We start from the raw sequence: 14,154 nt of genomic DNA on the forward strand, positions 1-14,154 counted from the left end.
CATAACATAAAATTTACCGTTTTAGCCATTTTTAAGCGTACAATTCAGCAGCATTAAATACATTCACAACATTGTGTAACCATTACCACCATCCATCTCCAGAACTTTTCCATCATCCCAAACAGAAAATCTGTATCCACCTAACAATAACTCCTTATTCTCCCCTGCCCAGCCCCCAGCACCACTGTGCCACTTTCTGTCTCTGAGTTCGCCCAGTCTAGGTACCACATGTCAGTGGAATCATACAGTATTTGTCCTTTTGTGTCTTCCCTCCTCTGATTTTTACAGCTCTGACAGTCCCTCCTGGTTTGTTATTAGATTAAAGATTATCTTATGTTAGTGTTTAACCTTTTCACATGTGTGGCTCCTTTCTTCTCCAGGCAGAGAGTTCCTGAGGGCCACTTCTCCCCAGTAGAGACGCGCATGGCCCTGGGTATGCGGCAGGATTCAGTACACTCTTAACAGTCACGTGAACAGCCGACTGACTGAGTGAATAACTGAAGGAGTGGGTGAGTTACGAACCAGTGACAGGGAATGAGGAAGTGAATGAGGAGGAGTGAATGAGGGAAGGAGCCATACCTGAGGGCACCCGTTCTGGCTGACTCGAGGAACATCAAAGTTCATCACGGATGGGATAGGGAAAGAGAGTGAGGTGATGGGCAGCCCCAGGGATGTCGGGTCCTGGTTTACCTGATTGACCCTGGGGAGGCAAGGAGACAGGGGTCAGCACAGGAGTGCTACGAGTGTCTGGCACACTTGGCTCTGTGCCCAAGCCTGGCAGCCAAGGGCTCCCACGTGGGCTCTGGATTGATGTGAGAGAGGAGAGTGCGGTGGCCCACGTAGTTCAGGCCTGGACACCTGGACAGGTGATGGGCCCTGGTCCTTCTTATCACCGCCCAAAGCCTTGGGAAAGTTTGTCTTGGTCAGGAAATGGGCTGCAGCCCCCAGGTTCCCTTCCCCATGACTCACTGTGGCCTTGGCCACATCAGAAGGCCTCAGCTGCCCCATCTTTAAAATGGGCCTTGCATCCCTGCCTCACCTGTGGAAGACTTGCCAGAGTGACACACTCCCAGGGTGGGAATCCCAGTTTAGGCTTGGGGGATATGGAGGCTGCAGGGGTAGGATTCAGGGTGTGTGTGTGTGTGTGTGTGTGCATCTGTGCACTGAGTGAGTACATCAGCCATCTTCATTCCTCCTGTAAGCAAGGCGGGTTCACAGGTCATCAGAACTCAACAGGTGGCACAGATGAGTCAGGGAGTCCTCTTGGGCCATCAGAGTCAGTGGAAGTGACAGAGGCAGACAGCTGACCCCCAGGAGGTGGTGCTGTCACAGAGGTCACATGTTCACTGGGGAACTCACTGCAGTGTGCAGCCTCCAGTGGCCAAACCAGCCTGAATCCCCTCCTGAGGAATGTGAATCCACCAAGCCCCAAAAGGGGTCTGGGGAGGACGGGGATGAGCCAGGGCAGAGCCAGGGAGACCTCCAAGATGGTGAGGGAAGGGACTCCTAGGCAGGGCTAAAGGTCATGATGTTCTGAGTTGACCCTTAGCCTGCCTCCTTTGGGGACAACCATGGGTTGGAGGCTTGACCCTGAACTAGAGTGGGGCAGGGGGAACTGTGGATGTGATGGGGGTGAGATGCGAGGGAGGTTTGGAGGGGGTGAAGACACCTTCTCCTCCTCCTTACACTGGCTCCCCTCCCAGCCTGCTCTCAGGAGAGGTCTGAACTGCCCCTGTCTAGGGGCTGTGGGCAGCTTCCCGGGACCTCAGACCCAGTGGGGAGGTTTGAAAGGCTTGGGATGGGCAGGTTTCTATGGCTCCTGGAATCATGGCCTGTGGTGGCAATGACAGCCTTCTCCCTCCTTGTCCTCTGCCCTCCCCTTGCTCCTTGCCCACACCCACCTGGGCCCCACTCACTTAAAATCCTTGTAGTTGGGAACCACCCTGGCAATGACCACCATGGGGTTGGGGTTGTTGGCCAGGGGTTCGTTGACTCCTCGCAGAAAGACCTGGGGAAGAGAGGAGGCAGGTGAGCCCCTGGGGGCCTTGGGCCCTCTCGGGGACATGGGCAGCTCGCCTGACAACTTCCTACCCAACAACGGGCTCGTCCCTGCCTCCACACCTCTGCACCTGCTCCCGCCTGCTCCTGCCACACTCGGGTCTCTCTCTGCTCAAGGCTGCCCTCTTTCAGACCCTGGGCTAGGCATGGAAGGCAGGAGAGAAGACACAAATTCTGTGCCCACACACCTCCACTGCCGTCCCAAGCAGCTCTGACCTGCTCCTGGCCCTCACCCCTTTCTCGCCAATGGGCTCCTATTCTCCCCTCAGTCCTCACCCCAACTCCTTCCAGCTGTGATTCCTGGGGCTCCTTTTACTTCTCCGACCCCTCACTGGCTCCTGTTTCTACTCCTGCCCCAAACCCATCTCCATTCCTAGGCAATCTGATACCCAGTGGCAAAAACTGCCTTCTTAAAAATGAATTGAGTCACGTCATTCCCCTGCTTGAGGCCATGCAATGAGCACCTCCCACCTCACCACGCTTGGAATGAATTCCATAATTCTTACCATGATAGCCATTGCCCCTCGGCCCACATCTCCTGCCAGCCTTCCAGGACTCTTTTTGCTCCAGCCTCTTTCTTCTCCCTCCTCCAACATGCCCCACTTGTTTCTGCCTCAGGGTCTTTGCACAAGCTAATCCCTCTGCCTAGACTCCCCACTCCTGCCCTCACTTACTCAGTAGCTGGCTCCTTCTCTTCCTTTAGAGCTTAAATGTCACCACCTCTGAGAGGCCTTCTCTGACTACTCCTTCAGCCCCTGGATTGCCTCTTCTATAGCACCATCATAGTTTGTGTTTAATCTAATTTCTTTCTTGTTTATTTTCTGTCCATTTGACTCAAACCATTTGTCCCCAGGGGCAGGGACCATGTCCATCTCATTCACTGTGGTATTCCCAGCTTTTAGCAAAAAACTGGCAAAGAGTAGGAGCTCAATATATGTTTGTGGGATAAATGAGTGCTGTGTTTATGAAGAAGAAAAGAGGAGAGAAGAGGAGGGACAAGTTGACTGTGTTTATGAGTGAGAGACAGAGAACCCCAGAGACCTGGGCGGGGAAGCAGGAGGAGACAGTCAGTGGCCTTGGGGAGGGGCGGGTTGAGCTGGTCTTGGAGGATGGCTGGGATCCTAATTATGTGGTGCTGATGGGAAGAAAAGCAGGAAGGGGAAGGGACTCTGGACACGGCTGAGGGGCACGCTGGAGGCAGCCCTCAGGACGGGAAGAGGCCCTTGCCAGGTCTACTCCAGTTGGGTCACTGTCACCGTAGCCAGTCGCTGCTCCATTCTGGCGCTCAGTTTCCCAACTTGTACACTGAGGGGTTGGACCCTACTCTCCCTGGACCTTCTAGCTCTGACCTTCAATAGGAGGAGAAGACCTGCGAGTAGTAGCTTGTCCTGGATCCCTCTCCCTTTTCTCCTCCCCCTCAGTACCCTCCCCTAAGCCCCTCTGCCAGGACCCATCTCAGCTGGTTGCCAGCTAACTCCACACAGGTGTGAGCTGATTGGGGCTTAAAATAGTTGGGCCTTTCAGCTGTCACTGGGGGCTCTAGAGATTGAAACCCCTCACCAAAGTCAAAGGACTGAGTCTCTGATGGTGGCATTTCAATCTTTGGGTGGGGGTGGGGATCTGGCCTTGAGGGATTTCACTGGAACACTGTCAAACCCTATTGCTCACAGGGACTCCAAAAGGTATAAGGGCTGAGGGGCAGTCTGGGAGTAGGGGGAACTAATTTACAACTCTTCTGTACTGAATGGTCAGGTGTGAATGAGACAGCTGCCCAAGCACACCTACTCTTGACAGCCTGGGGAGGAAGAGAGCAATTTCTTCTCCCGCTGTGCCATCAGGCACAGACAGGGAAGACATCTGTGCCAGGGCAGGGGAGCAGCTGGGGGCTGGAAGGCTGAGGGGCCCAGATGCTATGGGATGAGTCAGAGGGTTGGGAAGGGAGGTGGGCAAATCCACAGTGGGCCCCCCTGCAGGCCAAGGTTTTGCCTAGGTGTTGTGGGTATGGCCTCCTCCCTGTGGGTTATGACCTGGGGACAGCAAAGTCAAGCTTTTGTCACTCTTCCTTGCTGTGTGTGTGTGTCGGGGGTGGGGGGGCAGGCAGAGAGACAGAGAGAGAGAGACAGCAAGCTGCTGGCCATCCTCAGGAAAGAACATGATAGAAGAGAGTAGGGAGATGGGAGCAGAGGGCTCTTGCAGGTCTGACACATGCTGGCATCCAAGGGGTGGCTGTGGGGATGCAGAGATGTGGGTCAGGAGCTCTAGGCTGCCATACCAGACTCCGCTTGGGTCTCAGTGTCTCCAGCTGTGAAATGGGACTAACGAACACTTCTTGTCCTGCCAGCTCACAGTGCTATGGGGCAGGTCAGATCAGCCATGTTGGGGCAGGGAAGCCCAGAGCTTGGGCCTCCCGGCTGTGCCCTGATCATATTCAGGCCATGGCTGGATTAGAGTCTGTCACCCCTGGGCAGTTTGAAGGCTGGGGAAATGCAGAGGGCCCAGGTTCCTGGACCACATCTTCCTGGAGCATCACTGGTCCTCCTGAGGCTGCTGAAAGGCCCAGGGTTAGAAGGTAACGGCAGGGGCTCGGGGAGGAGGCATGTGTGGAAGCTATGCCCAAGCTAGGCCTGGCCCTGGCCTGGCAAACGGAAGAGGTTCTTTAAACAGATGTTGAATGAATGTATGAACACCTACCTGGAAGACCAGCCAAACCTCTTCAGAAACAGAACTCAAGGAAGGGTGGGGAGGCCCTAAAACTCTCACTTGGGGAATGTATACCCAAGGTCAGGGGTTACTACTCCAGGAGTAGACAGAACAGGAGAGAAAACAGCCAGGGAATGTGGGCCAAGGAGGGGGCTTTTCCTCCCTCCGTGAGATTCAGACAGACAGAAGGCTTCGGGAACCTCCCGTCCAGCAGCAGTCCCTGCATGGTGTGTGAGGAGCAGAGCGAGGGAGGGCAAGGTTAAGGCAAGATGATGTGCCTGGAACGTCCTGGAAAAGGTTGGGTAGGCATCGTATCTTCATCTCCGTCCACATCATCCCCACCATCTGTCCCAGAGCTTGTTCTTCACAAACTGCTCCCACTATTCTTGAAAGGCCTGGTTGCTTTCTCCCTTCTTGATTTCTTCCTCTCATACTCCTGCCCCACACTGTCAGGCCAGCCAGAAGCGGTCAAGGGCAGGGCCTAGGGGCCTCTCCAAGCTTGGTCCCTTCCCGCCCCACCACATCCTGAGGGCCCCAAGCCCAGCACCTCCAGAGCTGTGTGGTTGCAACCGACATAGCGGGGGATGAAGCTGCTCTTCCGAACGACTGTTGCGTACACTTGGGTCTTGGCAGCGTCTTTGTCAGCTTTCCCAGACTGGGTGGGCTGGGGACAGGGTGGGGGAAGAAGACACACAAGAAGGAGAGTGACTAAGGGGCAGACCTGGCCATAAATCCAGTCCTCCGCAGACAATCACTTGGCATTGCTCCACTGGGACTCCGAGCTGATAATTAAAGCTCATGGTCCCTGCGAGCCCTTCCAAGGAGATCAATATAATAAATCTTCCCTTTTCTATTTGAATATTTCATCGCCCTCACAAGGACCACAGCCTTCCTACTCTCTCTGTAAAGATGTGATAACAAGGCCTGGTAAGTGGACAGAGACCCGGGAGGCTGGGTGATGCTCCCAGAATTACAGTTGAAGTCCTGTCTCCCAGGTGAGTCACTAACCTCTCTGGGTCTTCGCTCCCCTGCCTGCCCCTGATGCCCTGTCCTGAGGCCCTGGGCTTGGGGTTCTCCTCAGGGCCTAGGGCAGGTAAAGCCCCCTGGGGCCGTGTTTGAGGAGTCTCCTGGAAAGAAGGGCAATGCCAAGGCCTGGGAGGGGAGGGGGGAGGGGAACTAACCCCAACTGAGCACCTACTGTGTGCCACGCACCTTGCTACGGGCTTTAAGCCCATTATTGCATGCCATCTTCCAAGTGGCCACGCAAAGAGGCATATTGTCTTAATTTTGCTGATGAGGAATGGAGGCCTACCCCTAGGCAGCTCCTTATGGATATACAGCAAGCAAGCAGCAGATCTGCTTCTAGACAATCTAACTTCACATTGTTCTTTACTCTAAACCACTACAAATGTCTGAGTGCACATTGGGGCCGGGGGGGAGGGGGGCGGTGATGATGCTTCTGCTCATCTCTGGCCCAGTGCCTGGCACACAGTAGGCGCTTAATAGGTACTTCAGCAGTGAACCAGTGAATTCTCCTTTCCACCAATCAGCACTGGGGAGAGGGGCAGGCAGGGGAGCTAGCCTGGGGGCATTCAGGCCATGGACTGAGGGGCCCTGAGGCTCCCCACTCCAGGCTCATGCGCAGTTGTCCATTGGATGGGTGCATTCTGGGGAACACTTTATCTCCCACATACCCCAACTCTCCTGGGCCTTCTTCCTGCCATGGCAGTGCACGGAGGCAGCAAAGAAAGAACTGACTTGGGAGACAGCATGACCTGGGCTCACCCTAGACTCTGCTGCTCTCTTGCTCTGTGACCCAGGAGGAGAGGGGTCCTCTCTCTGAGTCCTAGTCCTATGTCTGCCAACTACAATTCACCTTGAGCATTAGAGACTGTGTGTATAGTGTCTAGCCCAGGACTGGAACATAGGAGGTACTCTGTAAATACCATATTGCTTTGATTTTTAGATATACCCCCACTCTCTCAACCTATATGAAATCAGAATACACCTTTAGTTGGTGTATTCATTTAATGTGGTAGATGTTCTAAGCTAATTGGGCTGTTTTATGGAGATGAATTTGGAGAATTCCAAAATCTTATGGAAATCATTCCTGTCTACCTGCCAGGAGCTGTGTTTCCTGAGCCCCACATGGTCCTAGACTTGTCATACTACAGGGTGGACATGGGATGCCCTGGGATGCTCTGAGGGAAGAGCTGTGGGCATCAAGGTGGTTCCCACCTGCTCTCTCCCTACCTGTCGCAGGCCCACGTGGGCCCAGAGCCTAGAGATCTGACTCACCGTCACCAGCTCAAAGTGGTAGGGGTGGAAGACACGCAGGTACTTGATGGGGATTTGGTAAGACAACAGCTCCTCTTTCTTTTTGTTGTCTACCACCTTGAGGACTACATCTAGAGAGAGAAAAAAAATGAGCACAAGGTCAGGACTGGGCTTAGCTGACCACTGTCCCTCCCAGTGAGGTGAGAGACATTGGTGACAGTAGGGGAGCAGGTGCCACATTGAGGAATCAACATGTATGCACATGTGTGGAACACACACATGCACACTTCACAAGCACTGTCTGAGCCCCTGCACAGGGCAAGGCTCCATGCTAGGTGCTGTTAGGACCCAAAGATGCAATTCTCTCCTGTGGTCCAGAAACTCCCAACCCAGAGATGGACACACACAGAACCGAGTCCAGCCCCTGATGGCAACAGACACACATGTGCACTCACAGAGACACACATGTAAGTACCCTTTCCGGGACTAAGGCTCCTTCCTTTGGTCACCGGCTTCTCAGGCAGGAAGGGGAGGGATTCTCTCTCACATGTTGCAGATGGAGAAACTGAGGCTCAGTAAGAAAAAGCAGTCTGCTCAAGAAATCTTTCAGGGACCGGCCCCATGGCTGAATGGTTAAGTTCACACACTCTGCTTTAGTGGCCCAGGGTTTCGCTGGTTCAGATCCTGGGTGTGGACATGGCACCACTCATTAGGCCATGCTGAGGTGGTGTCCCACATGCCACAACTAGAAGGACCCACAACTAAAAAATATGCAACTATGTACTAGGGGAATTTGGAGATAAAAAGCAGGAAAAAAAAGGAAGATAGGCAACAGTTGTTAGCTCAGGTGCCAAACTAAGAAAAAAAGAAATCTTTCAATGCAAATGTCAACAAAAGTCTACTCCAAGAAAATGAAAACTAATCTAAACACTAAGAATAATGCACCACTTAGAAAACTCCCTCCAAAGAGACTACGTTTTGTCATAAAATGCATGAACATTGGGATGAATTTTGAGGATAACACCAATGACCTGCAAAAAATCATGGTAGTGCTACTTAGTGAGCACCTACTGCATGCCAGGCATGGGGATGGGTGCTCCTGAGCCATTATTCCAACAAAGCCCCACCACAATCCCTTACGTAGGAGTCACCATCTCTGTTTTTAAAATGGGGATGCTGGAGCTCAGAGAGGTTATATAACTTGATCAACAGCACACAGCTGGTAAATGGCTGATGGGAGAGGCTGGAGTTGGTGACCCTTGAGGCATCTTCCCACTCTGGAAGTCTATGATTTGAGAAGGAAGAGGAGATGTGGAAGGAGGAAAGGAAAAGAAAGATGGAAGAGGTGGGAGAAGGAATGCGGAAGATGGAGGAGGGAAGGAGATAAAGGAGGGATCTGGAGAAGAAAAGGAAAGGGAGGATCAGGCTGTACCTGAGGGAGACTCTTGGGTAGCCCCTTGCACTCTGCCTCTCTTCTTGAGACAAGGACATTTCAGCACCACGGACAGCTGCCAGATCAGCAGGCGCAGCAGGCTCGGAGCCCAGTGCTGCTGGGGCACTTGGAGCTGAGTGGGTCATCTGGATGAGGGGCTGGAGGAGGAAGCTGAGGGCTTTTCTGGTTACTCTTCCTTTCTTCCTCCTCCTCAGAGCTACCCTGGGTGCACTGAGAGGGCAAGACACTTGCCAAAGTCCCTCAAGAGCTGGCCACATGTGATCCGTGATCAAAGGAAAGGGTGGAAAATGAGCACCAAAAGGACTTCAGGGCTGCCTTGAAGAAAGTAGAGTAATGCAGGGGATTTCCAGTCAGCAGATCTGGGTTCTAGTACCAACCCATCAACTTGCTCTGTGACCTTTAGCCAGTCATTTAACTTCTCTGAGCTTCATGTTCCTGCTCTGCAAAACGTTAACACTTCAAAAAACAAAGTCTCTCTCCTAATATTGCTGTAGGGAGGGGAATGTGTTTTTCAAGCTATAAAATTCTAAGCAAATGCTCCTCGTTGCTGTCACTATTTCCCTCCTTGTTAACCGTCCGTAGCACTCCATACACTCACCCAGCCCTGAGCAGACTGAAAAAACTTAGCAGGGGGATTCCAGTGCTCTCAGCCAAAGCCACAATAGTAGCTGTGGAGGCTGCAGCCCCTCATGGCCACTACCCATGGGCCCTGAGTCCCTAGATCCAGCTGGACCTTGCTGAGGCTGAACACGGCGGGGGGGGGGAGTGTCCTGCATTTCTCCCCCTCCCCCAATCTCTGGAGCTCCATGTGGGCAGCCGCAGAGGAACTGTAGCTGGGGGGAATGGACAGCATCCCTCCCTGCTCCTGTCTCCATGCTACAAACACGCCTCATCAGTTTCCTCTCTGGGCATTGTGCCCCTCTGGCCTCCCACTGCTCCCTTTGTGTGGCCAATAAGCTGTTTCTGCCATTTCTGCTGTCGCCTGCTCTGGCCCTGACACAGGGTGTGTAACTCCCCTTTGCTTTTCATTAACACATCCTTGAGCTACTTCCTACCCTTCCCCCACCTCTTGGCCTGGCCCCCATCTCGCTCACCCCCCACCGCATACATCACCACAGCAACCGGTTCCAACCAGGTTCCAACAAGCATCCAGCTACTTCAATCTGCAAAGAGGCGCCTGCCGATATTCCCTGCCTGCCCATGAGGCCTCCCCACCCCCTGTCCCTCCTGCAGTAAGTCCTGCTCCCCTCTCTACTGCACAGATGGGCCCCAAGGCCACTGACTCATCACACCCTTTCCTGGACTCACCCTGGATGTGTAGAACTTAGGGCAGGATCCCAGCCCAGGTCCACTCACTACAACCTCTAATCCGGCCAGCCACAGAGATGCGTGCACACACACACACTACACATGTGCATGCACACACACATGCAAGACATATACATATGCATGCCTACACAGTCACAAGCACTTACACACACACAGTGTTCACATATGCACAAGAACTAGCACACATTCACACACAGATGCACACATGCATTTGCATGAAATCCTAGGTCAATTTTCCCTCCTCTTTCACATTTTCTCAAATCATCCCAACAGCCCACCTATTCCTTTACAGGCAGAAAAAAAATCCTCTGGCTTGACCCAGAACAAGCTTCTTCCCCTTTCATTGATGTTCCTCCTCGTCCTTTTCCTCTCTCCTCTTTTACCATCTTTAGCAGCTGGCTTTCTGCTCTTTGTGAGGTGGACGAGGAGTTCTGTAAGTGCCTGGTGAGATTTCAAGGGGAGAAGTAAAGCCTGTCCTCTGAGGGAAGGACCACCTGCAAGACGGGGACCTGAGGTTCTTCTGACTAGATACTGCAAGAGTCATGGTGGGCACCTGTGGGTCTGTGCTGACAGTGCTCCATGCCAGCACCCACAGTAACCATGGCAACAGTCAGTCAATACTCCTGTGTGCCTAGACTGAGCTCTGGCCTGAGAGTGGAAATCAAAACACAAATGTGGCGTGTTATGCATGTATACTGATACCTTAAGTTGCCTGCAATGTTCAAATTTGCCAAAACACAGGGACTGGAAAGGCTTCGGGGGATAAAGGAGAGAGAACTATCAAGCAGCTTCTATGAGAGTGGATCCCAACCCTTGGAAGCACAGACACCACTGTCTGACAGTTGGCAGTGCCAGGGGAGGACACAGCAGGATAAAGAGCCATTCTAGGGAAGCAGCCAGAACACTGGAGCTACAGTGAGAGCATGTAAAGCTGAGTCCTAGGTCCTCTGCTTACTGATTACTAGAGCTTGAGCCAGTTATTTTAAGTTCCCTGAACCTCAGTGTTCTCAGCAAAGCCATGGGAGCAGCATTGTTCCTCCTGGAGGTGTGACTCCAGTGAGCAATGCATGGGGACGTGCAGGAAGCTGTAACGTGCCGTTTCCGTGGGAGACGGCCATAACCACAACCATGAAAATAATAACAATGGTCATAAAACAGATAAGCTTTCATTGTCTGGAAAATTCATTTATGTGGAACAACTTATTTTTCAAGAAGGCTGGGGAGATGAGGCATGACAGTATTATGATTTTTTTTCTTTAAAGTGCTTTTAACTGAGCCCAAGGAGGCATTCAGGTAGCTTCCAGCTGAGTTGAGAGGGGCCTGCCCCTGCCTTACATCCCCACCCGCACACACCAGCACCCCCCGCCCCCACCTCACCTTCTCGCCCTGCGTCCTCTGCTTGGATCTCCACTTTGACTGTGTCTCCCCAGCTGGGGGCTTTGGTGGGCTCTGAGGTCACAGATGTGACTGCCTTGGAGTTCTGGTTCTTCGCTTCCTCAGATGTGGTTTTCCTGGGGAGGGGAGGGCAGGCTGAGTCCAAGGGAGGATGTCCTGCCTACTGCTCATCTCTCCCGACTCAACTGTCCATAAATCTGAGCAGAGGGTGGACAAAGCACAAAGAGCTCCCTCCCAGGCAGAGACACTCATGTTATCTCAGGCCCAAGGGACGCCTGGTCTCTCTCCTTGGCTGCCCTGCCTGTCTGCATGACCACACTGTCTCGCTGGCCACTACTGAGGCCTTCATGTAGACTCAGGCACCAGAGGCTGAGGGCGGGGGTGGGAGAGTGGGTAAGACACCTGGCCTTTCTGACTTCCTGCCCCTGCCAAGGCACAGCTCCCCAGCAGGCACCTGTGTGCACAGACTCCTCGTCCTGGCCCTCTTCTCAAGGTTCTGTTCAGTGGGAGAAGACTCTGCACAGGGCAGCTGTGTGGTGGGTGCCCACCTGGCCGGCCTCGCCTTTGACCTTCAGTTCCTGAAGCTTCTGGTCCATATTCCCAAAGCTTGGCCCAGCTCCCCCAGCTCTGAACCCTTTCAATGGAGCACACACATGCTACTGGCGTCTGCAGCAGCCACTGTGTGCGGGGCCCTGGGGTGGGCACCTGGAGCTGTGCATGGGGCGGGGTGGGGGGGGGGTGAGGGGTTTCTGGCTCTCAAGCACTCATAGGTCATGCAGGGCTAGGCTGTCCAAGGTGAGGTGGGAGCTTGGGCCCTCTGCATCCCAGTGCATCCCACAGGTATCTGAGTAAGTGTCCCTGAGATCCTGAGCCATCAAACAGCTCAGTGAGAGAGTTAATACTTCTGTGGCGCAGGTTATTGTGTCGGGCTGTAAACGGTGCTGCTACATTAACTGCAGCAATCAGGGGCAAGGAGTCATCCCAGGGAGCCTGCAGCATGGGGAGCCACACACCCTCCTTGGGAGGGGCAGGCATCCACGCAAACAGTACCCCAGGGTGGGAAGCAGAGACAGAGCCCTCATCAGCCTTGGCCCCAGTCCCAGAGGCCCCCAAAGGGAGTGTGGGGCAGGAAGTTGTCCCAGAAGCTCAGAGCCAATCTGCCTTCTGTGTTAACACCAGCCTGTGGTCCTGCCCAGCCAGCTGGTTCCTCTCCTCCAGGAGGCCCTCTGGGACCATCTGGCCCTCACTGCTCCCTCAGTCCTCTGCACTTGAGTGACACAGTGGCCTGGCTCCTTGCTGTACACTTGTCACAGCCCTATTCCTGTGGACAACCTTTCTTGTGGGAGTCTGGTCTCCAAGCTCCAGGGGTCAGCCGAGGACTCCCCTTCTGCTTTGACTGAGAGGCAGTGTGGCATGGTGATAACAACAGGGTCCCTGGTGTTGGACCACCTTGGTTCCAAATCCTAGCTCTACACCTTACTAGCTGCATGACTTTGGGCCAGTTATGTCACCTTGCCGTGCCTTACTTCCTTCATCTGTGAAGTGGGGGTGATAATGCAGGGTTGTGCTGGGCATGAAGTGAGTTAATATGTGTAAAGTGCCTGACACATTGTTAAGCACCATGAAAGTGTTCGTCATTATCATCATCATCACTTTACTTGCCCTGGCCCAGTGTCTCCCCATCATGACCCTAATGCTGGGTCTGCAGCTGGGGGTCTCCGGCTGCTTTGACTAAGGTGTGGAGACCTGGAGAGAGCACAGCCTTCAGAGCCACACAGAACCAGGTTTTGAGCTCACAGTCATCTCGTAGCCAGGTCAGCTCCCCACTCTGAGCCTCAGTTGCTTCCTCCCTCGGACACTGGCCGTAAGGACTGGAAAGAAAGCATGCAAAGCTCCTGGCACACAGAAGGCCCCAGTTCATGTTATTCCCTCATTTGTGACATAAAACAGCCTGGGTGTTTCTCAAAGGGACCTGACTGAGGGTAGCATGAGGGGGAGAAAGGGAAGCACTGAGGGAGGGCTGAGATGAGAAGGGGTACGTCTCCTAGACGTGTGCCCGTCCACACACATTGCCTCCCCACACCTGCAAAGGGGCCCTTCTGGCCCAGGGGCACATGGGAGGCTGCCAGGCTGAAGCAGAGAAGCCATCAAGGCTGGCAGGGCAGTTGAGCTGAGTCTGCACCCCGCTTGGGGCCCTTCTTCCGGGTTCTGTGACCTCTGCTGACTGGGGGGTGCAGTCTGCGCCCTTGCTCCTGCCACTCTGGGCCCTGGTTCTCCCCCTCGACAGCTGCCCCCACAGTCAGGGGCCTCAGAGCTCACAGCAGCAGCCTCTCACCAGCTATCATTACGCCTGCTCTGTCCCTCCCCCCACGCTGCGTTAGCCTCCACTCCTCCCTGAACTGTGCTCAACAGAGGAAGGAGGACAGAGGGCAACAGAAAGGTGGATGCAGCTGGGGAGGCAGTGTTCCAAGGAGGTGTGTAAGGAGTCCTTCTACTCCAAGACCTCGAGCCTGCTCCTGCATGGGCACATGGTATTTTGTATCCGTGGGGGCCTCCCAGTGCATGAAGAAGACAGAACCAAGGGGTGAAAGATGGACCTGAGTCACAAGCAGTGCAGTGACAGAATTCAGGTTGGAACCCATAACATGTACTTGTCAGCCTGTCTTCCACCTTCCTGATGTCTTCAGCCTCTTGTCCCCTCCCCTTCTCTACACAAGCTCCTGGATGTCTGGCAGGAGAAATTCCAGGTGGAAAGAGATGGGAAAGGCCATGGACAAGGCCAAGGGAGCCTACCACCGGTGCTGACTTCGTCCAGGCAGAGAAAGAGTTAAGCAAGCATCTCCCCTCCCTTTCCTCAAACACACATCAAAGACTGGGTCAGGCTAGGTGAGTGGGGATGAAACAACTCTGGAGGGGTGTGGCCCCAGGGGAAGAAGGGAGGC

The 14,154-nt window shown here is 53.8% G+C and overlaps 1 protein-coding gene across 1 annotated transcript in view; it reads right to left on the reverse strand.

Annotated features, from left to right (window-relative positions):
• Positions 1-14,154, reverse strand: part of LOC124233135 (coiled-coil domain-containing protein 33-like) — a 105,293-nt gene that overhangs the window by 57,298 nt on the left and 33,841 nt on the right. Inside the window, exons 4-8 of the mRNA XM_046650273.1 lie at positions 11,195-11,328; positions 7,057-7,166; positions 5,306-5,422; positions 1,917-2,008; positions 580-700 (exon numbers count right to left, since the gene is read on the reverse strand). Coding sequence (XP_046506229.1) covers positions 580-700; positions 1,917-2,008; positions 5,306-5,422; positions 7,057-7,166; positions 11,195-11,328 — 574 coding nt within the window. The remainder of the gene's footprint in view (positions 1-579; positions 701-1,916; positions 2,009-5,305; positions 5,423-7,056; positions 7,167-11,194; positions 11,329-14,154) is intronic.

Source organism: Equus quagga, unplaced genomic scaffold, assembly GCF_021613505.1.
Source record: "Equus quagga isolate Etosha38 unplaced genomic scaffold, UCLA_HA_Equagga_1.0 153_RagTag, whole genome shotgun sequence".
NCBI lineage: Eukaryota > Metazoa > Chordata > Mammalia > Perissodactyla > Equidae > Equus > Equus quagga.